This window comes from Pongo pygmaeus, chromosome 3 (genome assembly GCF_028885625.2).
Source record: "Pongo pygmaeus isolate AG05252 chromosome 3, NHGRI_mPonPyg2-v2.0_pri, whole genome shotgun sequence".
Lineage (NCBI taxonomy): Eukaryota > Metazoa > Chordata > Mammalia > Primates > Hominidae > Pongo > Pongo pygmaeus.
Genome location: NC_072376.2, coordinates 99,214,704 through 99,241,035, shown reverse-complemented (window position 1 = coordinate 99,241,035; position 26,332 = coordinate 99,214,704). Strand labels below are relative to the sequence as shown.

The 26,332-nt window shown below is 38.0% G+C and overlaps 1 protein-coding gene across 27 annotated transcripts in view; it reads right to left on the bottom strand.

The window, feature by feature from the left end:
• PTPN13 (protein tyrosine phosphatase non-receptor type 13) overlaps positions 1–26,332 on the bottom strand; it is a 239,768-nt gene that overhangs the window by 18,922 nt on the left and 194,514 nt on the right. For 17 of the 27 annotated variants that reach the window (XM_054486024.2, XM_054486025.2, XM_054486028.2 and 14 more), the window contains 6 exons: positions 25,116–25,186; positions 23,321–23,382; positions 20,979–21,123; positions 20,220–20,357; positions 19,653–19,741; positions 7,699–7,754 (listed from right to left, as the gene is read on the bottom strand). In XM_054486024.2, the coding sequence (XP_054341999.1) occupies positions 7,699–7,754; positions 19,653–19,741; positions 20,220–20,357; positions 20,979–21,123; positions 23,321–23,382; positions 25,116–25,186 (561 nt within the window). The remainder of the gene's footprint in view (positions 1–7,698; positions 7,755–19,652; positions 19,742–20,219; positions 20,358–20,978; positions 21,124–23,320; positions 23,383–25,115; positions 25,187–26,332) is intronic. The other 10 variants (XM_054486027.2, XM_054486029.2, XM_063663847.1 and 7 more) reach the window with 1 other exon arrangement.

Here is a 26,332-nt window from a genome sequence, read left to right as displayed (position 1 = left end):
GGTGGATGGCTAGGAAAGAGAAACTAGGTAGGAGAACGGTGTTTAGTGCTAAGGTGAAGTGAAAAAGGATTATGTAAAAGCCTGAATACATTTTTAACTTTCTGATATTCAGGGGGAACAAAGCAGAGTACTTTCATCTGATGACATTAGTATACACCAGGACATGGATTAATGCTCCCAAAATGTCAACAGGGCAGCAATTACGCTGCTTTTATGGCAGATGTTTCCCCCTGTTCTAACTAACTGTGGGTGACAACACTTATTTTGCTGGGTTAAAAAGTTCTACATCCATGAAATGTCTGGGAAAGCTTCACTAGAGAGTTCTCCTCTTGTGTGACAATGTTCCTGCTCATTCCTCTCATCAAACAAGGCAATTTTGTGAGCTTCAGTGGGAAATTACTAGGAATCCATCGTAGAGTCCTTATTTGGCTCCTTCTGACTTTTTGTTTCTCAATCTCAAAAAATCTGTAAAGGGCATGCATTTTTCTTCAGTTAATGTAAAAAAGACTGCATTGATATTGTTAAATTTGCAGGACCTTCAGTTTTTTAGGGATTAACTAAATGGCTGGTATCATCACCTACAAAAGTGCTAAACTTGATGGAGCTTATGTTAATAAAGTTTATATTTTATATTTTTATCTTGTAACTCTATTTTTTCATGAACTTTCTAAGTCCCCTCATAGATAAAAAACCTTTCCCTCATATATATTTTTGTAAAAAAAGACATTACTTTACAATTAGAAATTGTTTAAAACATATTTTTGTGGGTTTTAAAACATATTTTGTGGGTTTCTTACTTTTTTTGGTTTCATTTTCTCATTAAAAATTTAAAAATTTTAAAGTATAGAAAAATAGAGAAACTGAAAAATAAATGACCCATAACCCAATAGCAGAAGTCAGTCACTGTAATGATTGTTGGCACATTTCCATTTAGGGTCATGCTTTCATTCATTTTTTCCAATGGTTAAGAGAATATTGCTTTCTTGAAGCAATAGTATAATAAACACATTTTCACATGTCACTAGAACCTCCTTGTAACAAATAATTTAAAACTTTTTTCTTTTTTTTTAAAATTTATTATTATTATTATACTTTAGGTTCTAGGGTACATGTGCGCAATGTGCAGGCTAGTTACGTATGTATACATGTGCCATGCTGGTGTGCTGCACCCACTAACTCGTCATCTAGCATTAGGTATATCTCCCAATGCTATCCCTCCCCCCTCCCCCCACCCCACAACAGTCCCCAGAGTGTGATGTTCCCCCTCCTGTGTCCATGTGTTCTCATTGTTCAATTCCCACCTATGAGTGAGAATATGCGGTGTTTGGTTTTTTGTTCTTGCGATAGTTTACTGAGAATGATGATTTCCAGTTTCATCCATGTCCCTACAAAGTACATGAACTCATCATTTTTTATGGCTGCATAGTATTCCATGGTGTATCTGTGCCACATTTTCTTAATCCAGTCTATCATTGTTGGACATTTGGGTTGGTTCCAAGTCTTTGCTATTGTGAATAATGCCGCAATAAACATACGTGTGCATGTGTCTTTATAGCAGTATGATTTATAGTCCTTTGGGTATATACCCAGTAATGGGATGGCTGGGTCAAATGGTATTTCTAGTTCTAGATCCATGAGGAATTGCCACACTGACTTCCACAATAGTTGAACTAGTTTACAGTCCCACCAACAGTGTAAAAGTGTTCCTATTTCTCCACATCCTCTCCAGCACCTGTTGTTTCCTGACTTTTTAATGATTGCCATTCTAACTGGTGTGAGATGGTATCTCATTGTGGTTTTGATTTGCATTTCTCTGATGGCCAGTGATGGTGAGCATTTTTTCATGTGTTTTTTGGCTGCATAAATGTCTTCTTTTGAGAAGTGTCTGTTCATGTCCTTTGCCCACTTTTTGATGGAGTTGTTTTTTTCTTGTAAATTTGTTGGAGTTCATTGTAGATACTGGATATTAGCCCTTTGTCAGATGAGTAGGTTGCGGAAATTTTCTCCCATTTGGTAGGTTGCCTGTTCACTCTGATGGTAGTTTCTTTTGCTGTGCAGAAGCTCTTGAGTTTAATTAGATCCCATTTGTCAATTTTGGCTTTTGTTGCCATTGCTTTTGGTGTTTTAGACATGAAGTCCTTGCCCATGCCTATGTCCTGAATGGTAATGCCTAGGTTTTCTTCTAGGGTTTTTATGGTTTTAGGTCTAACGTTTAAGTCTTTAATCCATCTTGAATTGATTTTTGTATAAGGCGTAAGGAAAGGATCCAGTTTCAGCTTTCTACATATGGCTAGCCAGTTTTCCCAGCACCATTTATTAAATAGAGAATCCTTTCCCCATTGCTTGTTTTTCTCAGGTTTGTCAAAGATCAGATAGTTGTAGATATGCAGCGTTATTTCTGAGGGCTCTGTTCTGTTCCATTGATCTATATCTCTGTTTTGGTAACAGTACCAAGCTGTTTTGGTTACCGTAGCCTTGTAGTATAGTTTGAAGTCAGGTAGCGTGATGCCTCCAGCTTTGTTCTTTTGGCTTAGGATTGACTTGGTGATGCAGGCTGTTTTTTGGTTCCATATGAACTTTAAAGTAGTTTTTTCCAATTCTGTGAAGAAAGTCATTGGTAGCTTGATGGGGATGGCATTGAATCTGTAAATTACCTTGGGCAGTATGGCCATTTTCACAATATTGATTCTTCCTACCCATGAGCATGGAATGTTCTTCCATTTCTTTGTATCCTCTTTTATTTCCTTGAGCAGTGGTTTGTAGTTCTCCTTGAAGAGGTCCTTCACGTCCCTTGTAAGTTGGATTCCTAGGTATTTTATTCTCTTTGAAGCAATTGTGAATGGGAGTTCACTCATGATTTGGTTCTCTGTTTGTCTGTTGTTGGCATATAAGAATGCTTGTGATTTTTGCACATTGATTTTGTATCCTGAGACTTTGCTGAAGTTGCTTATCAGCTTAAGGAGATTTTGGGCTGAGACAATGGGGTTTTCTAGATATACAATCATGTCGTCTGCAAACAGGGACAATTTGACTTCCTCTTTTCCTAATTGAATACCCATTATTTCCTCCTTCTGCCTAATTGCCCTGGCCAGAACTTCCAACACTATGTTGAATAGGAGTGGTGAGAGAGGGCTTCCCTGTCTTGTGCCAATTTTCAAAGGGAATGCTTCCAGTTTTTGCCCATTCAGTATGATATTGGCTGTGGGTTTGTCATAGATAGCTCTTATTATTTTGAGATATGTCCCATCAATACCTAATTTATTGAGAGTTTTTAGCACGAAGGTTGTTGAATTTTGTCAAAGGCCTTTTCTGCATCTATTGAGATAATCATGTGGTTTTTGTCTTTGGTTCTGTTTATATGCTGGATTACATTTATTGATTTGCGTATATTGAACCAGCCTTGCATCCCAGGGATGAAACCCACTTGATCATGGTGGATAAGCTTTTTGATGTGCTGCTGGATTTGGTTTGCCAGTATTTTATTGAGGATTTTTGCATCAATATTCATCAAGGATATTGGTCTAAAATTCTCTTTTTTGGTTGTGTCTCTGCCCAGCTTTGGTATCGGGATGATGCTGGCCTCATAAAATGAGTTAGGGAGGATTCCCTCTTTTTGTGTTGATTGGAATAGTTTCAGACGGAATGGTACCAGTTCCTCCTTGTACCTCTGGTAGAATTCGGCTGTGAATCCATCTGGTCCTGGACTCTTTTTGGTTGGTAAGCTATTGATTATTGCCACAATTTCAGATCCTGTTATTGGTCTATTCAGAGATTCTACATCTTCCTGGTTTAGTCTTGGGAGGGTGTATGTGTCGAGGAATTTATCCATTTCTTCTAGATTTTCTAGTTTATTTGCATAGAGGTGTTTATAGTATTCTCTGATGGTAGTTTGTATTTCTGTGGGATCGGTGGTGATATCCCCTTTATCATTTTTTATTGCATCTATTTCATTCTTCTCTCTTTTTTTCTTTATTAGTCTTGCTAGCGGTCTATCAATTTTGTTGATCCTTTCAAAAACCAGCTCCTGGATTCATTTATTTTTTGAAGGGTTTTTGTGTCTCTATTTCCTTCAGTTCTGCTCTGATTTTAGTTATTTCTTGCCTTCTGCTAGCTTTTGAATGTGTTTGCTCTTGCTTTTCTAGTTCTTTTAATTGTGATGTTAGGGTGTCAATTTTGGATCTTTCCTGCTTTCTCTTGTGGGCATTTAGTGCTATAAATTTCCCTCTACACACTGCTTTGAATGCATCCCAGAGATTCTGGTATGTTGTGTCTTGGTTCTCGTTGGTTTCAAAGAACATCTTTATTTCTGCCTTCATTTCGTTATGTACCCAGTAGTCATTCAGGAGCAGGTTGTTCAGTTTCCATGTAGCTGTGCGGTTTTGAGTGAGATTCTTAATCCTGAGTTCTAGCTTGATTGCACTGTGATCTGAGAGATAGTTTGTTATAATTTCTGTTCTTTTACATTTGCTGAGGAGAGCTTTACTTCCAAGTATGTGGTCAATTTTGGAATAGGTGTGGGGTGGTGCTGAAAAAAATGTATATTCTGTTGATTTGGGGTCGAGAGTTCTGTAGATGTCTATTAGGTCTGCTTGGTGCAGAGCTGAGTTCAATTCCTGGGTATCCTTGTTGACTTTCTGTCTCGTTGATCTGTCTAATGTTGACAGTGGGGTGTTAAAGTCTCCCATTATTAATGTGTGAGAGTCTAAGTCTCTTTGTAGGTCACTCAGGACTTGCTTTATGAATCTGGGTGCTCCTGTATTGGGTGCATATATATTTAGATAGTTAGCTCTTCTTGTTGAACTGATCCCTTTACCATTATGTAATGGCCTTCTTTGTCTCTTTTGATCTTTGTTGGTTTAAAGTCTGTTTTATCAGAGACTAGGACTGCAACCCCTGCCTTTTTTTGTTTTCCATTTGCTTGGTAGATCTTCCTCCATCCTTTTATTTTGAGACTATGTGTGTCTCTGCACATGAGATGGGTTTCCTGAATACAGCACACTGATGGATCTTGACTCTTTATCCAATTTGCCAGTCTGTGTCTTTTAATTGGAGCATTTAGTCCATTTACATTTAAAGTTAATATTGTTATGTGTGAATTTGATCCTGTCATTATGATGTTAGCTGGTTATTTTGCTCGTTGGTTGATGCAGTCTCTTCCTAGTGTCAATGATCTTTACATTTTAGCATGATTTTGCAGTGGCTGGTACCGGTTGTTCCTTTCCATGTTTAGTGCTTCCTTCAGGAGCTCTTTTAGGGCAGGCCTGGTGGCGACAAAATCTCTCAGCATTTGCTTGTCTGTAAAGTATTTTATTTCTCCTTCACTTATGAAGCTTAGTTTGGCTGGATATGAAATTCTGGGTTGAAAATTCTTTTCTTTAAGAATGTTGAATATTGGCCCCCACTCTCTTCTGGCTTGTAGAGTTTCTGCCAAGAGACCCGCTGTTAGTCTGATGGGCTCCCTTTGCGGGTAACCCGACCTTTCTCTCTGGCTGCCCTTAACATTTTTTCCTTCATTTCAACTTTGGTGAGTCTGACAATTATGTGTCTTGGAGTTGCTCTTCTCGAGGAGTATCTTTGTGGCGTTCTCTGTATTTCCTGAATCTGAATGTTGGCCTGCCTTGCTAGATTGGGGAAGTTCTCCTGGATAATACCCTGCAGAGTGTTTTCCAACTTGGTTCCATTCTCCCCGTCACTTTCAGGTACACCAATCAGACATAGATTTGGTCTTTTCACATAGTCCCATATTTCTTGGAGGCTTTGTTCGTTTCTTTTTATTCTTTTTTCTCTAAACTTCCCTTCTCGCTTCATTTCATTCATTTCATCTTCCATCGCTCATACCCTTTCTTCCAGTTGATCGCATCGGCTCCTGAGGCTTCTGCATTCTTCACGTAGTTCTTGAGCCTTGGTTTTCAGCTCCATCAGCTCCTTTAAGCACTTCTCTGTATTGGTTATTCTAGTTATACATTCGTCTAAATTTTTTTCAAAGTTTTCAACTTCTTTGCCTTTGGTGTGAATATCCTCCCATAGCTCAGAGTAATTTGATCGTCTGAATCTTTCTTCTCTCAGCTCGTCAAAGTCATTCTCCGTCCAGCTTTGTTCCATTGCTGGTGAGGAACTGCGTTCCTTTGGAGGAGGAGAGGTGCTCTGCTTTTTAGAGTTTCCAGTTTTTCTGCTCTGTTTTTTCCCCATCTTTGTGGTTTTATCTACTTTTGGTCTTTGATGATGGTGATGTACAGATGGGTTTTTGGTGTGGATGTCCTTTCTGTTTGTTAGTTTTCCTTCTAACAGACAGGACCCCCAGCTGCAGGTCTGTTGGAGTACCCGGCCGTGTGAGGTGTCAGGCTGCCCCTGCTGGGGGGTGCCTCCCAGTTAGGCTGTTCGGGGGTCAGGGGTCAGGGACCCACTTGAGGAGGCAGTCTGCCCGTTCTCAGATCTCCAGCTGCATGCTGGGGGAACCACTGCTCTCTTCAAAGCTGTCAGACAGGGACATTTAAGTCTGCAGAGGTTACTGCTGTCTTTTTGTTTGTCTGTGCCCTGCCCCCAAAGGTGGAGCCTACAGAGGCAGGCAGGCCTCCTTGAGCTGTGGTGGGCTCCACCCACATCGAGCTTCCTGGCTGCTTTGTTTACCTAAGCAAGCCTGGGCAACGGCGGGCGCCCCTCCCCCAGCCTCGCTGCTGCCTTGCAGTCTGATCTCAGACTGCTGTGCTAGCAATCAGAGAGACTCCGTGGGCGTAGGACCCTCTGAGCCAGGTGCGGGATATAATCTTCTGGTGCACCATTTTTTAAGCCCGTCGGAAAAGCGCAGTATTCGGGTGGGAGTGACCTGATTTTCCAGGTGCCGTCTGTCACCCCTTTCTTTGAGTAGGAAAGGGAACTCCCTGACCCCTTGCGCTTACCAAGTGAGGCAATGCCTCGCCCTTCTTTGGCTCGCGCACGGTGCACGCACCCACTGACCTGCACCCACTGTCTGGCACTCCCTAGTGAGATGAACCCGGTACCTCAGATGGAAATGCAGAAATCACCCGTCTTCTGCGTCGCTCATGCTGGGAGCTGTAGACCAGAGCTGTTCCTATTTGGCCATCTTGGCTCCTCTCAACTTTCTTTCTTTGTTTCTTTTTTTTTTTTTTTGAGACAGAGTCTTGCTCTGTTGCTCAGGCTGGAGTGCAGTGGCGTGATCTCAGCTCACTGTAACCTCCACTTCCTGGATTCCAGCAATTCTCGTGCCTCAGCCTCCTGAGTAGCTGGGATTACAAGCATGTGTCACCACACCCAGCTAATTTTTATATTTTTGGTAGAGGCGGGGTTTCACCATGTTGGCCAGGCTGGTCTCCAACTCCTGGCCTCAAGCGATCCGCCCATCTCAGCCACCCAAAGTGCTGGGATTACAGGCATGAGACACCATGCCTGTGTTCTTGTATTTTTAGTAGAGAACAGGGTTTCACCATGTTGGCCAGGCTAGTCTTGAACTCCTGACCTCAAGTGATCCACCCGCCTCAGCCTCCCAAAGCACTGGGATTACAGGCATGAGCCACTGCACCTGGCCCGAAAATTTTAAAAATTCTTAATATTAAACCATAGTTTTATAATTTACTCAACAATGCTTATTTTATACTGGAAAACAAATGGAAATCTTCAGAGCATTTATAGATAGACAGATAGATAGAAGCATTATGGATACTTTGAGAATTATTTTCTTACCTTTCACTTTTTACTTTTTCTTCACAATATTCTTCACAGCCATTCATTTTGGTAGCCTACAATAAAAACAAATAAGAATCAAATCAGCCCATTGTAACAAAAAAAAATCGCATACTATTTTTTTCCTGTTACTTATTTCCTATATTTACTGTTATTGTTCATCCTTATATTACAAAGACACATATGACATTCAATTAATACACTCCAAATAGTGGCTGAGGCATCAGTGGCCCAACAGTCTTTGCTGCTCCCACTTAGGTATCTTCACACTCATCTTGGCTTCTCATTTTTTTAAAGAGATGGAGTCTGTTGCCTGGGCTAGAGTCCAGTGGTACAATCATGACTCACTGTAACCTCAAACTCTTGGGCTCAAGCAATCCTCCCCCCTCAGCCTCCTGAGTAGCTAGGGACTACAGGTACATGCCACCATGCCCAGCTAATTAAAAAAATTTTTTTTTCTGTAGAGAAGGGATCTCACTATGTTGCCCAGGCTGGTCTTAAACTCCTAGCCTTGAGCTACTCTCCTGCCTCAGCCTCCCAAAGTGTTGGGATTACAGATGTGAGCCACTGAAGCCAGCCTGGCCTTCATTTCTTATGTTAAAAATATTAAAAGGAAAGAGGTAAAGAGGAAAAAAGATGAAAGTGTGAATTAATGATTATTTAGATATGCACATTTGGTAGATGCTTTTCTACTTCAATTTTAAAATCTAAAAAAAGCTTCAAGAAAATCTTAGTGTTTCAAATATGTTAAATTATAATATATTGCCCCTTTATCATTAAAGATTAATCAACTCATACTTTAACTGAGTATGGTGTGTTTCAGAGATTCAAATACTGCAGCAGGAACAGTTTGCTACAATTAGAAAGAGATGCCAAATTGTATTTTTTCTATTATACTTTAAGTTCTAGGGTACACGTGCACAACATGCAGGTTTGTTACGTAGGTATACATGTGCCTTGTTGGTTTGCTGTACCCATCAACTCATCGTTTACATTAGGTATTTCTCCTAATGCTATCCCTCCCCCAGACCCCCCAACCCTGAAAAGGCCCTGGTGTGTGATATTCCCCGCCCTGTGTCCATGTGTTCTCATTGTTCAACTCCCACCTATGAGTGAGAACATGTGGTGTTTGGTTTTCTGTCCTTGTAATAGTTTGCTTAGAATGATGGTTTCCAGCTTCATCCATGTCTCTGCAAAGGACATGAACTCATCCTGTTTTATGGCTGCATAGTATTCCATGGTGTATATGTGCCACATTTTCTTTATTCAGTCTATCATTGATGGACATTTGGGTTGGTTTCATGTCTTTGCTATTGTGAACAGTGCTGCAATAAACATACGTGTGCATGTGTCTTTATGGTAGCGTGATTTATAATCCTTTGGGTATATGCCCAGTAATGCGATCACTGGGTCAAATGGTATTTCTAGTTCTAGATCCTTGAGGAATTGCCACACTGTCTTTCACAAAGGTTGAACTACTTTACACTCCCACCAACAGTGTAAAAGCATTCCTATTTCTCCACATCCTCTTCAGCATCTGTTGTTTCCTGACTTTTTAATGATTGCCATTCTAACTGGCGTGAGATGGTATCTCATTGTGGTTTTGATTTGCATTTCTCTGATGACCAGTGATGATGAGCATTTTTTCATATGTCTGTTGACTGCATAAATTCTTCTTTTGAGAAGAGTCTGTTCATATCCTTTGCCTACTTTTTGATGGAATTGTTTCTTTCTTGTAAATTTGTTTATTTGTAGATTCAGGATATTAGTCCTTTGTCAGATGGGTAGATTGCAAAAGTTTTCTCCCATTTGGTAGGTTGCCTGTTCACTCTAATGATAGTTTCTTTTGCCGAGCAGAAGCTCTTTAATTAGATCCTATTTGTCAATTTTGGCTTTTGTTGCCATTGCTTTTGTTGTTTTAGTCATGAAGTCTTTGCCCATGCCTATGTTCTGAATGGTATCACCTAGGTTTTCTTCTAGGGTTTTTATGGCGTTAGGTCTTACATTTAAGTCTTTAATCCATCTTGAGTTAATTTTTGTATACGGTGTAAGGAAGGGATCCAGTTTCAGCTTTCTACATATGGCTAGCCAGTTTTCCTAGCACCATTTATTAAATAGGGAATCCTTTCCCCATTGCTTGTTTTTCTCAGGTTTGTCAAAGATCAGATGGCTGTAGATTGGTAGTATTATTTCTAAGGCCTCTGTTCTGTTCCATTGATCTATATATCTGTTTTGGTACCAGTACCATGCTGTTTTGGTTACTGTAGCCTTGTAGTATAGTTTGAAGTCAGGTAGTGTGATGCCTCCAGCTTTGTTCTTTTTGCTTAGGATTGTCTTCGCTATGCGGACTCTTTTTGGGTTCCACATGAACTTTAAAGTAGTTTTTTCCAATTCTAGGAAGAAAGTCAGTGGTAGCTTGATGGGAATAGCATTGAATCTATAAATTACCTTGGTCAGTATGGCCATTTTCACGATATTGATTCTTCCTATCCATGAGCATGGAATGTTCTTCCATTTGTTTGTGTCCTCTTTTATTTCGTTGAGCAGTGTTTTGTAGTTCTCCTTGAAGAGGTACTTCACATCCCTTGTGAGTTGGATTCCTAGGTATTTTATTTTCTTTGTAGTAGTTGTGAATGGGAGTTCACGCATGATTTCGCTGTCTACTGTTGATATATATGAATGCTTGCGATTTTTGCACATTGATTTTGTATCCTGAGACTTTGCTAAAGTTGCTTATCAGCTTAAGGAGATTTTGGGCTGAGATGATGGGGATTTCTAAATATACAATCATGTCATTTGCAAACAGAGACAATTTGACTTCTTCTTTTCCTAACTGAATACCCTTTCTTTCTTTCTCTCGCCTGATTGCCCTAGCCAGAACTTCCAATACTGTGTTGAATAGGAGTGGTGAGAGAGGGCATCCTTGTCTTGTGCCGGTTTTCAAAGGGAATGCTTCCAGTTTTTGCCCATTCAGTATGATATTGGCTGTGAGTTTGTCATAAATAGCATTTATTATTTTGAGGTAGGTTCCATTGATACCTAGTTTATTGAGAGTTTTTAGTATGAAGGGCTGTTGAATTTTGTTGAAGGCCTTTTCTGCATCTATGGAGATAATCATGTGGTTTTTGTTGTTGGTTCTCTTTATGTGATGGATTACGTTTATTGATTTGTATATGTTGAACCAGCCTTGCATCCCAGGGATGAAGCCAACTTGATCGCAGTGGATAAGCTTTTTGATGTGCTGCTGGATTCGGTTTGCCAGTATTTTATTGAGATTTTCGGATCAATGTTCACCAGGGATATTGGCCTAAAATTCTTTTTTTGTTGTTGTTGTGTCTCTGCCAGGCTTTGGTGTCAGGATGATGCTATCCTCATAAAATGAGTTAGGGAGGACTCCATCTTTTTCTATTGATTGGAATAGTTTCAGAAGGAATGGTATCAGCTCCTCTTTGTACCTCTGGTAGAATTCGAATGTAAATCCATCTGGTCCTGGACTCTTTTGGTTGGTAGGCTATTAATTATTGCCTCAATTTCAGAGCCTGTTATTGGTCTATTCAGAGATTCAACTTCTTCCTGGTTTAGTCTTGGGAGGGTGTATGTGTCCAGGAATTTATCAATTTCTTCTAGATTTTCTAGTTTATTTGCAGAGGTGTTTACAGTATTCTCTGATGGCAGTTTGTATTTCTGTGGGATAGGTGGTGATATCCCCTTTATCATTTTTTATTGCGTCTATTTGATTTTTCTCTCTTTTCTTCTTTATTAGTCTTGCTAGCAGTCTATTTTGTTGATCCTTTCAAAAAACTAGCTCCTGGATTCATTGATTTTTTGAAGGGTTTTTTGTGTCTCTATCTCCTTCAGTTCTGCTCTGATCTTAGTTATTTCTTGCCTTCTGCTAGCTTTTGAATGTGTTTGCTCTTGCTTCTCTAGTTCTTTTCATTGTGATATTAGGGTGCCAATTTTAGATCTTTCCTACTTTCTCTTGTGGGCATTTAGTGCTACAAATTTCCCTCTACACACTGCTTTAAATGTGTAGATTCTGGTATGTTGTGTCTTTGTTCTCATTGGTTTCAAAGAACATCTTTATTTCTGCCTTCATTTTGTTATGCAGCCAGTAGTCATTCAGGAGCAGGTTGTTCAGTTTCCATGTAGTTGTGTGGTTTTGAGTGAGTTTCTTAATCCTGAGTTCTAGTTTGATTGCACTGTGGTCTGAGAGACAGTTTGTTATAATTTCTGTTCTTTTACATTTGCTGAGTAGTGTTTTACTTCCAATTATGTGGTCAATTTTAGAATAAGTGTGATGTGGTGCTGAGAAGAATGTATATTCTGCTGATTTGGGGTGGAGAGTTCTGTAAATATCTACTACGTCCACTTGGTACAGAGTTGAGTTCAAGTCCTGGATATTCCTGTTAACCTTCTGTCTTGTTGACCTGTCTAATATTGACAGTGGGGTGTTAAAGTCTCCCATTATTATTGTGTAGGAGTCCAAGTCTCTTTGTAGTTCTCTAAAGACTTGCTTTATGAATCTGAGTGCTGCTGTATTGGGTGCACATATATTTAGGATAGTTAGTTCTTCTTGTTGAATTGATCCCTTTACCATTATGTAGTGGCCTTGTCTTTTTTGATCTTTGTTGGTTTAAAGTCTGTTTCATCAGAGACTAGGATTGCAACCCCTGCTTTTTTTTGCTTTCCATTGGCTTGGTAGATCTTCCTCCATCCCTTTATTTTGAGCCTATGCACGTCATTGCACATGAGATGGGTCTCCTGAATACAGCACACTGATGGGTCTTGACTCTTTATCCAATTTGCCAGTCTGTGTCTTTTAATTGGGGCATTTAGCCCATACACATTTAAGGTTAATATTGTTATGTGTGAATTTGATCTTGTCATTATGATGTTAGCTGGTTATTTTGCCTGTTAATTGATGCAGTTTCTTCACAGCATCGATAGTCTTTACCACTTGGCATGTTTTTGCAGTGGCTGGTACTGGTTGTTCCTTTCCATGTTTAGTGCTTCCTTCAGGAGTTCTTGTTAGGCAGGCCTGGTGGTGACAAAATCTCTCAGCATTTGCTTGTCTGCAAAGGATTTTATTTCTCCTTCCCTTACAAAGCTTAGTTTGGCTGGATATGAGATTCTGAGTTGAACATTCTTTTCTTTAAGAATGTTGAATATTGGCCTCCACTCTCTTCTGGCTTGTAGGCTTTCTACTGAGAGATCACTGTTATTCTGATGGGCTTCCCTTTGTGGGTAACCTGACCTTTCTCTCTGGCTGCCCTTAACATTTTTTCCTTCATTGCACCCTTGGAGAATCTGACAATTATGTGTCTTGGGGTTGCTCTTCTCAAGGAGTATCTTTGTGGTGTTCTCTGTATTTCCTGAATTTGAATGTTGGCCTGCCTTGCTAGGTTAATGAAGTTCTCCTGGATAATATCCTGAAGAGTGTTTTCTAACTTGGTTCCATTCTGCCCATCCTTTCCGGTATACCAATCAAATGTAGATTTGGTCTTTTCACACAGTCCCATATTTCTAGGAGCGTTTGTTCATTTCTTTTCACTCTTTTTTCTCTAATCGTCTTCTTGCTTTATTTCATAAATTTGATCTTCAATCACTGATATCCTTTCTTCTACTTGATCGAATCGGCGATTGAAGCTTGTGCATGCGTCACGAAGTTCTCGTGCTGTGGTTTTCAGCTTCATCAGGTCATTTAAGGTCTTCTCTACACTGGTTATTCTAGTTAGCCATTCATCTAACCTTTTTTTTTCAAGGTTTTTAGCTTTCTTGCAACGTGTTAGAACATGCTCCTTTTGCTTGGAAAAGTTTGTTACTACCGACCTTCTGAAGCCTATTTCTGTCAACTCGTCAAACTCATTCTCTGTCCTGTTTTGTTCCCTTGCTGGCAAGGAGCTGCGATCCTTTGGAGGGGAAGAGGTACTCTGGTTTTTGGAATTTTCTGCTTTTCTGCTCTGGTTTCTCCCCATCTTTGTGGTTTTATCTACCTTTGGTCTTAGATGCTGGTGACCTACAGATAGGGTTTTGGTGTGGATGTCCTTTTTGTTGATGTTGATGCTATTCCTTTCTGTTTGTTAGTTTCCCTTCTGACAGGCCCCTCAGTTGCAGGTCTATTGGAGTTTGCTGGAGGTCCACTCCAGACCCTGTTTGCCTGAGTATCACCAGCGGAGGCTGCAGAGGAGCAAATATTGCTGCCTGATCCTTCCTCTGGAAGCTTCATCCCAGACGGGCACCCGCCTGTTTGAGGTGTCTGTCGGCCCCTACTGGGAGGTGTCTCCCAGTCAGGCTACATGGGGATCAGGGACCCACTTGAGGAGGCAGTCTGTCCATTCTCAGAGTTCGAACGCCATGCTGGGAGAACCATTGCTGTTTTCAGAGCTGTCAGACAGGGACATTTAAGTCTGGAGAAGCTGTCTGCTTCCTTTTCTTCTGCTCTGCCCTGCCCCCAGAGGTGGAATCTAGAGAGGCAGTAGGCCTTGCTGAGTTGCAGTGGGCTGTGCCCTGTTGAAGCTTCCCGGCTGCTTTGTTTACACTGTGAGCTACTCAAGCCTCAGCAATGGTGGATGCCCCCCACCGGTCAAGCTGCAGTGTCACAGGTTGATCTCAGACTGCTGCGCTGGCAGTGAGCAAGGCTCCGTGGGCATGGGACCTGCCGAGCCAGACATGGGAGGGTATCTCCTGGTCTGCTGGTTGCTGGGACTGTGGGAAAAGCACAGTGTTTGGTCAGGGGTGTACCATTTCTTCAGGTACAGTCTGCCACGGCTTCGCTTGGCTAGGAAAGGGAAATCCCCCAACCCCTTGCGCTTCCCGTGTGAGGCGACGCCCCACCCTGCTTCAGCTCGCCCTCCGTAAGGCTGCACCCACTGTCCGATGAGTCCCATCAAGATGAACCACGCACCTCAGTTGGAAACGCAGAAATCACCTGTCTTCTGCATCGATTTTGTTGGGAGTGGCAGACCGGAGCTGTTCCTATTCGGCCATTTTGGAAGTGATCACCCCCAAATTGTATTCTTAAATGGTTAGTAAATTATACAATTGAATCTTTATCAGGACAAATTTTCTTAACAAATAGGAAATTCCCTTGAAGGCCCTGAATTATCTGGCCCCTGTCTACTTTTATAATCTCCCCTTTACCCAGTAGGCTTCAAATTCATGGGTCTTTCAGTTCTTCAAAATCACTCATCTCTTCCTACCACAAAGCCCTTCTGATGGTGAATCCTTACTAAAAAATTCAACATTGTGTCTTCTCCTCCTGAAGACGTTTTCTATCCACCCAATCTAAAGCAGGTTTCCTTGGTTATTCTTTTTTTGTATGTGTGTGTGTGGCACTTAAAAACAACAAACAAACTTCACAGACCTTAACACAACTTGTAATTACATATTTATTTGTGTGTTTGACTTTTTCTCCTTTTCTCTCCATCATTAAGCTCTATCGAGGCAGGAATCATGTCGATCTGTTCACCACTGTGTGCCTACACACACTTTTGTCTGCGACATAGGTTATTTCATCCATTTAATAAAAATGACACCTGTAATATGATCTTTCAGTTATAGACTTTGTAGAGTTAAAAAGTACCATAATTAAATTACCCTGATAATAATTTCAATTTAGTTGATGTAAATGTAGAACTTCTACAGTAGAAGAAAAAAAGGTTTTAATCCACTGTCAACTAAAAGGAAACTCATCTCTTTTGAGAAGCTGCTTATTTTAGTCTGGATTAAAATTTTTTTCCAACTAAAGTCATTTGGATTTCTTATTCCCCATTACAGTCCTGGTCTAAGAATATAGTATGTGTATAATGATTTTAGAAAGTACAAAGCCTTTTATAAGAGTCAAGTGCTGTTACAAATATGAAAATTTTAATAATACAATTATTAAATGAAAATGATGAGGTAAAGCTCAATTAGAAATAAGTTATAGTGGGGCAACCTGCTTGGGTCCCCTTCCACACTGTGGAAGCTTTGTTCTTTCGCCCTTCACAATAAATTTTGCTGTTGCTTAAAAAAAAAAAAAAAAAAAAAAAGAAATAAGCTACAGTGATACTTGTATTAACCAATTACCACTATTTTTGTAAAGTTCACTTGTGTATGGGGGAGGGTTAGGTTAAGAAGATTGGCCTTCAGTTTCTTGTCGCTATGGACTGAAGGATCTTTGGAAGAGGAGGCAGCTGTGGTACTGCCTCACTGAATATATTTAAGATTTTTTTTATCATGGTCAGCCCCTTTGAAGGTTATTGTACAATCCTAGTGCTCAAGGAATCCAGATCCAGTAACTTGATAGTAGAGGAGGTATCTCCTGGATCTAGGACGAACTACTTAATTTGTAGTGCCAAGAGCCACATGCAAATAAGGTATCTCTTGTTAAAAACTTACTAAGAACTTCAAGTTGGAGATAGCACAGCACTATAGCATATTAGAAGTAGGAGGCTCTTCCAAGCACAGGGTTCTGTGTGATTGCACTGGTTGAATGCCCATAAAGCCAGTCCTGAGATCCAACCAGTCAAGCAGGATTATCCTCAGGTGATGGAGAGTCACTAAAAGTTTTTGCCTTGTTTTTGCTTAAGAAATTAAAAACACCACATAAGAAGACTATGTTTGAAGAAATTAAAGCCATTAAAAAATAACCAGAATTAGAAAGCATATTGATCCATTTCAGTGGCAAGAGATGTGGAAAGATCAAATTTCTTGGCATGGTATGTAAGTCACTTCATGAACTAATACCTTGCCTATCTTTTTAGGTTTAGCTTTCAAGACACCCTGTGATACCCTACTCGCAATGACTTAGTGTCCTGAATGTTCCAGGCTCATCTATGCCTTCATTCCTCTGCTAAAGCAGCTCCACAGTATGTATGGAATGCTCTTTCCTAGCTTAACTATCAAATACTTTTAAGATGCTAATTCCTTAGAAAGCTTTAATAACTTTATCCACCTACTCCTGTGTAGCCCCTACCATTTCCCCTCTTCTTTGTAGGTCCCACTGAACTCCATATAAACATTTAACAGAATACGTTTCTATAGCTTTTTAAAAATTATTTACTTATGTACATGTGTACTTCTCTCAAGTTGACTACTAGACTGGACAAGCAAATTTAGGACAGAAACCCTAACACCTCTTCTTACCCTATTATCCCCAGCAAAATTAGTCAGATGAGTTCAATAGCTGAATGGTTTTGAAACTGTAGACAATAATTAATAGTAATGTATATGATTAGCATTCATTCTTTCATTCTTAAATAAGACACAGGCATTGACCTGAAGTACTTCACTAAGAAGTACTAAAGAGTACAGACAATTACAATACTGAATAAGAAATACAATGAATGTATAAACAGCTATCAGAGGTATAATCTTTCTTCTATAGGAAGATATTCCTATACTTTTGTAATACCAATGGTTAGCATCTTAACTTTTGGCACATGATAAAACTTTCAAAGTTACAGAACATACTGTTAGAACCAGTTCAGTAAATAATATACAATTTGTTAAGGGTGATTTCAAGCACTTACAAAAGATTATTGTCAGAAGTTCTAAATAATTTTTAAAACTAGCCAGTTCTAAAATGTAGGTAATATTCTAGAAATACAAGATGAAACAGAAAACTTTTCCAGAATACTAGCTTGGTCTTCTTTTCAGCTAGGGGAGATTAGTCATATTTGCAAATTTTAAATTTGTCTGCTTATGAATATAATTGCCATAGTGATTTAAACGTGTTCCTAGAATTAGATACAAATAAAATTTTTAAATGTTTTAATCTAAGATCCCTGTTACTCCTTTCCTAAATCTGTTGCCTCACTTTCTTTGCTTTGTTCACCATTATTTAAAACAGATTCTAAAGCAGAAGTCCCATTTATTCAGGAAGCACTAATTTAATATATCTAGCCCAAAATGTATTCTCAATGCGTGTATTTGCAGGATCTATCTGTACTCCAGTGGCAAGACAATTATATAGTTCCTAATAATTTGTTCCCTCTTATTGATAAGAAATCTAAAATTCATCAACAGATGGCCAATTTAATAAATTATGGTATAACCTTACAATAAAATAATAGGAAGGCTTTAAAAAGTATGAGGCAGATTTATACGTCTCACATGGAACGAGGGTAATGATTAATTGTTAAGTGAAAACCAAACTCAGAACCATGTGATAAAATGTATATTAAAAAATTATGTATGTATACAAATATTTATGTTTTGATATGCACAGTGGAAAGGTAGAAATCAAAATTTTTAACAATAGCTACCTCAGATGAATAAGATAAATAAGTTTTTAAAAACGGACTTTTTTTTTTTTTTTTTTTTTTGAGACAGAATCTCACTCTTGTTGCCCAGGCTAGAGGGCAATGGCGTGATTTCGGCTCACTGCAACCTCCGTCTACCAGGTTCAAGCGATTCTCCTGCCTCAGCCTCCCGAGTAGCTGGGATTACAGGCATGCACCACCTTGCCCGGCTAATTTTGTATTTTTAGTAGAGATGGGGTTTCTCCATGTTGGCCAGGCTGGTCTCGAACTCCCAACCTCAGGTGATCTGCCTACCTTGGCCTCCCAGAATGCTGGGATTACAGGCGTGAGCCACCATGCCCAGCTGGGACTTACAGTTTTGAAGATTCTGTTGGAAACTTTTTTACAATAAGGATGTAATATTTTCATAATGAAAATAATTAAACAAAGATAACTTGAAAGAAGTTTTCTGCCATAAAACAGTCATAGCTCAGTATAAATGAGAATCTATATTAACAAGCTTTCCTTACTTTTTTAAAAGAAAAAGCATGTGACATGACTTTTTTTTTTTTGAGACTGAGTCTCACTCCATCGCCCAGGCTGGAGTGCAACGGCATGATCTCCGCTCACTGCAACCTCTGCCTCCCGGGTTCAAGTGATTCTCCTGCCTCAGCCTCCTGAGGGACTGGGAATACAGGCGCGCACCACCACATCTGGCTAATTTTTTATATTTTTGGCAGAGACAGGGTTTCACCATGTTGGCCAGGCTGGTCTTGAACTCCTGACCTCAAGTGATCTGCCCTCCTCGGCCTTCCAAAAGTGCTGGGATTACCGCCATGAGCCAACGTGCCCGGCCTACATCACATTTCTGAAATGGCAATTAAAGATTTTTATTTTCTCGTTAAAAGACACTACAACATACATTTTAAGGGGCATTTTAATGTTACTATTAAATATTAATAAAAATGTGATAAAGTCATGACTTAAAATGTTCAGAAAATCTTTTCTAAACAGCCTATTTTTAGTGTAATTATTAATATTCTGATTATATGAAAGAGCATCTTAAGAAAACCACTAGTGAATGCCACATTTTGAGATATTTAATATTTGTAGGATTATTCTTGCAGCTTGAGAAATACATACTTATCAGCCGTAAGCTTCCTTGTATATATACACATTATTTGTAAATATTTAATGAACAGTCATGTATGTATGAGATTGTAAGTATAAGCATGCATGATAACTAGTGTACGAACATTCAAACCAACAGTTTTGATAATTTTGAAGATATGAAGTAGGAAGACTAAGAAGGATAATGAGGAGAATTATCCCAGCATATTAAGCAAGGTCAGATTTGTATACATACGGTGATGCTGAGTTTGAAGAACCTTAAATATAATTTATCTACTATTTCATGTTTTTCCTTTGCCTAATATCCCAGAAGATCCTAAGTTTTAAGGTTTTAAAGAATAATTTATAAAGTTTAGCATTACATTTTTGAAAACTAATTGTTTTTTTTCCTATTTTTTTAATTTGAGAAAATTTGTGTAATGATTCTTTCACTAGGATAGGATGACACTTTAATGTAACACATGAAATTAACCTCCGTTTTCCTCCTAAATTTAATTTTTGAGTAAAACAGGGAATAATCTCTGATTATTTCACCTTCTGGGTTAAACCCATAATTCTAACAAGCTGTCATATCCTAGGATGTTTAGGTATTATTGTTACCTCAGTAAAATACTCAGGTAAAAGTGAACCATTGCAGTCTGTATCTTCTGTTCTCTCTTCTGATAACTTCCCATTCATCTTTAATGTACCTGAGAGAGGAATATATAGGCCAAGAGGAATTTATAAAACTATTGAGGAAGTAGAAAAGTTTTCATTTGCCTGCAAAAGAAGGCAGCGTATAAACCAATATCCATAAATAGTTTCAATGTTTTAACTAGAAAAGTTAGGAAGATATGATCAAGTACATATTGGTATAAAATTTCTGGTTAAAATTATCTACGAAAATTAAAATGAGAATGGCTGGTGGAAAATGTTTGGACTAACCCTAATAGAAGTAAAAGCAATAATATAAATGATACATTTGGAGATCTCACTAATAAGGTAACCCACTTACAAATATGGAAAATAAAAAAATAGGAGATAACAAATTCTATTTTGTTTCTGAAATATTACACACGAATGAGGAATAGAGGAAGAACTAATGCATTACATATTTACTCAAAAAATGCTCCCTAGAGATGTTCTTGTACTCCATAGTATACCAATTTATTCATCTGGTTCATGTACCTGGAACACAGGAGTTTCCTGCTGCATTATTTTCATTTAAAAGATTCTGGGCTTCTTCATCCACAACATCCAGCAGAGACTGGATAACTTCAGCTTCTTGGGAATCATCATAAATGTCATCTTCTTGTATATAAGATTCTTGAAAAATAATAATTTACATGGGGTTTTACTTTAAAAATATTGACATGAGAAAGGGACAAGGTGTTAAATAGAATTTGCTAGGTGCTTTCAAATTTTAAGCAACCAATTTTAAAAGTAGCAATGACTGGAAAAGTAGTTTACACTAATGTGATCCAGTCATTTTTAGTTCTAAAACTACCCTGGCTGCTATGACGGAAGACCACACAAATGCAAATTACAAAGAATAAACTAAAATCAATGTCGGTGATATGGCTTTTCACAAGGCATTAATAATTTAATGTTTATTTTCTTAAGTGACTCTCAATGTATTAATTTATGAAAGAAACAAAGTTATGTTACAATGATTAAGGATACAATAGATCAGACAAAACATCCTCAAGACACTTTTTCTAAACTATTAGGTAGCCTGTGAATTGCTACTTCACAAAATATAAGAAACACTGTAAAACACAGCAGCTATCTTCTCAATCATTTAAAAAAAATTAGTCTCAGAGACGAGAATGAATACTGGGACATTTGTATATTGTTCTTTTGTTTATTTGACCAATAATCTTTCCCTTTAAAGCTACAGTAACATATAAAGCAAAGAAAAGAGGAAACCTATGTTTTTTAAATTACCTGAATTATTACGGCATTTAGAGTAATTAGATGACTGATTTGGAAAACTACCTTTGGACAGAGTCAAGTTTGGTGATCCCTTTATCTGATAAGTAGAACATTTTCCTTTGGGGTACGATATTTCATTTATTTCTTTCCCATCAACCTAAAGCATAAAACCAAAGCAAATCATCAGATAGTATTTTACTAACTTCCAGGATCGGGGGACTGTACATTGTCTCTCTCCTCTTCTTTCTTAGTACAAGATCCATTTTACATCTCTCCACCTTAGATCAGTGTTTGAAGGAAATATCAGTGCAATTAAATGTGCATAGGGCATGGGGCTTCCCATCATTAAATATATCTGGAAACACTAGGTGAAACAACATTAACTCAAAATTTTTATTCCAGGAATTTTCACAGTCCTTGCTAATATAAACTTTGAGTTGCCAAAAGATAACTCTATTATGTAGTACTTCTTAAAATATCTGCTGTAGACATCTTTTTTGAAGCAATTTTATAAGACTTGTCTTTCATACAATTTAAAAAAGTTTAATAGGACTATTAAAGCTTAGAAGTTGAGGGAAAGAGAAAATACCAACTTTTCAAGTACTTGTGAGTCTATTACATGGATATAGTCTCCAATTTAGTGACCTGATAATCTATTAGGTATAAAGATTTTCAAATCTAGTCTAAGTCTCATATAAATTTAAGAAAAACAATGAATTCATAACAATAGAATAATTATTGAATAGAATGTAAATTTTGAACGCAATGTTCAACTGTAAAGCACTTCATGGAGCATAGCCTATCAAAAGAAAAATGACTTGAAAAAAATGCAAAAATAAATGCTTGGAATAAATTAAAATAATTTTATACAAATAAAAGGTTGTGCTTTGCTCTCAAGGTTTCACTCATTCTATTAAGATAAAAAGTATACATGGTAGATGCAGTAGAATTTTAAAAAATAAATAGTGGTAATATAATATCAAAAAGTGTCACTGGATTATGAAACTCCATTCTCAATGAGAAATTAATAGTATAGATATTAGCATTCAAGGACAGAGTATTGTTTGGGAGACGTCCTGGAAGATTTTAACGCCAACAAAAAAATGCTAGCAGCCATGAACAGCAAAAGTCCTGGTTTCTAGGGTTTTATGTTAATTTCACAAAAACTCAACTCTTCTTTCTTTCAACAACATACTGATTACTTAAAAAGAAGAGCACTATACTGTGTGAATACTACTAGAAATACATGAAAATTCAGTTGCTTTGGCTATGTGAAACTGAAGACATTCTGAATAAACAGAGAATAGTGAGTGTTGCTGTAGCTCAATTTCAACACATACAAATAACAAAAAATTTTTGTTTTTGTGTCTCAATCATTACTACCTTAAAATGTTCTGCTGTAATTATCTTTTCATGGCTTGCTAGACCAAATCACAAGTGTGAGACAACATAATGAAATGAAAGGTGTAGAATTTTGGAATTCTGGTCATGAAATTATTTTTCTCCTCCCACACTAAAGCCAGCTCATGTTGACATAGTAAGACTTTCAGATTAATAAAAGAGCAATCCCTCAGCACTGTATTTTACATGGAAAGCCATTCCATATTGAAGTTCAGAACATATTGTATGGGATGCATGTGGAATAAAACAATTCCATGAAATGAAGATCCAGCTGTGATCACTGTAGAAATGTATATTACATACCAGGAAGAAAGTCACAAAAAGGGATGTTAACCAAATGGGCATAAAAGTAGACTTAAAAAGAGCATGAAATGGAATTTAACTATGTATTAGTTTTGTTAAGTCACCCCTAGATTTCTCTGTGCTAATCTTAAATGATTAAAGCTCTCTCATGTAATTATTTGGTAAAGCATTTTCTAAGTCTTTCAAAAGCAAGTAAACCTATTTTTTATTTATTTATTTTTTTGCTACTTCTGTTTTTTCCTCACTGATTGCATAGATTTGAACTTGAAGGTTACTACTCGCCAAAAATAGCCCAAAGGAACAATTCCACTCTTAATTATATTATTCTTCTCTTCCCATGTTCTAAGAGACAATCAAAAGAATTTTACACATTAATAAGAACAATCTCCGCACTAAAGTTATCTATTTAACTGGTTAGTGTATTTAAAAGCTGAGTGTGTGCCAAATGATGTACGCTTACCTACGTGAGGCTCTATGTTGTATGATTTACTTAGCAAGGCCTATTAGTTCAGTAAAATATAGCCTTACTATTAATATGAATATCTAAAGAAGACAAATATTTAAATATGAAATCAGTTTGGTTCAAAACACAAATATGCAGTTCCTCAGATAAGGAGGTATGACATGAAAGAGGGTGGGCTTTTTCTTACCATGGAGAATGAATCATTAGGAGTAAGGGCAGGCTGGCTGCAAGACCCCACACTGTAGGAACCTGAAAGGACAATATAGGAAGTAAGGGGATGAGCCAATCCAAACCACAAGAGGGACATCAAAATAATTAAAGAAAACTCACATTTCTGGGATGTTGTTATTTTTATTAGTACACAAAAATAATTCATATTACAAAATGATTAAAAACCAAATGAATGGAATAATATTTGATTCCAAACCTCTAATATTTTTGGGTTTATCCCAAGGAAAAAGCTAATTTCTTTTTCTTTTTTTTTTTTTTTCAGACAGAGTCACGCTCTGTTGCCAGGCTGGAGGGCAGTGGTGCGATCTCGGCTCACTGCAACCTCCGACTCCCTGGTTCAAGCGATTCTCCTGCCTCAGCCTCCCAAGTATCTGGGATTACAGGTGTGCGCCACCATGCCCAGCTAATTTTCGTATTTTTAGTAGAGACGGGGTTTCACCATGTTGGCCAGGATGGTCTTGATCTCCTGACCTCATGATCCACTCACCTCGGCCTCGCAAAGTGCTGGGATTACAGGTGTGAGGAAAAAGCTAATTTCTTAAAAGAAAATAGTTCACATAAAAGCTCAGTTTGGGCTGAATGGTTCATGTGAGACACTGATTATAATTTTTCGCATTGAATGGGTGAGCCATCACAGGTGCTTAACTGTTCACTTTAGTATTTAAAAGAAGGTAGTAAACTTTTTAAAGTCTGATTTCAAAAAGACTATCAATTCAACACAGGAAAATAAATTATGGATAAAACAGAAAAGAACTTTTAATACATTTTTAAACCAAATGTTAATTTTAATTCTTAGCTATCATTACAAAAGTTCAATATATTAAAAAAGGAGATTATATTTCACTTACAGCTAAAATATCACATATTTAAACATAACTTCATTCATGAAATTATATTTTCAAGAGACTGAGAAAAATACAGTAGAGTTTGGAACAAACTTTATAAGAAAACAAAGAAAGAAACAAATATGCGTAAGTACATTTAAGAACCTCTATTTGAGAATGACCCTGAAATAATTCTGCCTAGAAAGATAAAAGTTGAGATGGAATTTTTATAGACAAGTCTTTAGAATTCTGTGGATGACGTTACAAAGAGTCCAAGAACGGATTTTAATATTCGTTGTAAGAAAAATATTATTAAACTTCTAAGAAAAATAAAAAAGTATACCAATAATACACCACCGGTTCAAAATAATCATATTGGCAGAGTATGAAACATAATAGTTGTAATCTCTTTCTCCTGTTCCCCTAAATGCTTCCTTCCCCTGTTTGTCCCACATAACCACCGAGCTGCTGTCACTATAATTTGCATTGTCTACAACTGTGTAATAGAAACATACAGTATGAACTATTTTTTTTTTTTGCTCTGGCTTATTTAACTCAGAACATTTATTTTGAGGTTATTTTAATTATTTTTTTGCTTGTATCAATAGTCCATTCCTTTTTATTGCTGTGTAGCTTTTCATTGTTTGGATATATTACAACTAGTTTATCAATTCAACAGTTTTTGGACATTTGAGTTGTTTCAAATTTTGGCTATTAAAGTAAGTGCTAGAAACATTTCTGTCCAAGTTTTTATGTAGAATATAGGCTTACTTTCTTCAAGTAAACAGCTGGCAGTGGAAAAGCTGGATTATATTTTAGGTGTAAGTTATAATTTTTAAGAAATTGTCAACCTGTTTTCCAAAATGGATGTGCCATTTTACATTCCCATTACCGTAGGAGAGTACAGTAAAATGAATATATCCTTACCATTGCCTTTGGTTGACTTTGGAGCTGAAACAGCAGACCTCTTTGAGCTGGGGACCACTGGAAGATCATTTCTGTGTTGTAAAAAAAGACAACTGTAAATTATCTTGGCACATTGTAGCCTCGACCTCCCAGGCCCAAGCAATCCTCCTGGCCTCAAGCAATGCTCCCACCTCAGCCTCCCAAGCAGCTGGGACCACAGGCATGTGCCACCATGCCCAGCTATTTTTTTGTATTTTTTGTAGAGATGGGGTTTTTTCATGTTGCCCAGGCTGGTCTCGAACTCCTGAGTTCAAGCAATCCACCTGCCTAGGCCTCCCAAAGTGCTGAGATTACAGGTGTGAACCACCGTGCCTGGCCCGGGAGATATTCTTGACCCAAAAAAGATTAAGAATCACTTCTTTACGTAGGTTTTCTCTGGGCTTCAGTTTAACATATCACCCTATTTCCCCTTCTATTTAAAACACTGCTAATATTCATTATCTAATAACTCGGTTCACTGTCACTTGGTCAATAGTTCAAAGATAACTTAGAAATCACAGTTCATTAAGTTTTATGTATCTAAAGCCCTTGATACGTGTTTTTCTTTTAAATTAAAGAGAAAATGTAGATGAAATATTTCTATTCAAAGGATTGTAAAAAGAATGGTACCACCCAAAGTACAAAACAGCCAAAAAGATAGCACCTCAGAAATAGAAGATTAGTATGCAATCTTATTGTTGCTGATAATTGAGAGAAGAGGGGAGTTGCCTAAGGTGTACAGTATTGGGAGAGGCAATATACTTTAAGTTCTGAGTACCCCTGTATGTTCTTGCTGACTAGCCCCAAAATGCAAGGTCCTGACCTCTTTTTATCTGGGCCATTTCTTAAGGTTGTATCTGCAGTGAGCAACCATGAAGGATGTGGTAACTTCTCTCCCCCAACAAAAAACAGGCTTTCTTACAGACTGCTACAAAATGGTGGGTTCCCAAAGCTCTTCTCATGGCATTCCTCTCCTATAATACAACCCATTGCATGTGTACAAATCCACAGGCCCACATACATCATTTTTTTTTTTTGGAGACGGAGTCTTGCTCTGTCACCCAGGCTGGAGTGCAGTGGCGCTATCTCGGCTCACTGCAAGCTCCAACTTCCGGGTTCACACCATTCTCCTGCCTCAGCCTCCCAAGTAGCTGGGACTATAGGTGCCCGCCACCATGCCTGGCTAATTTTTTGTATTT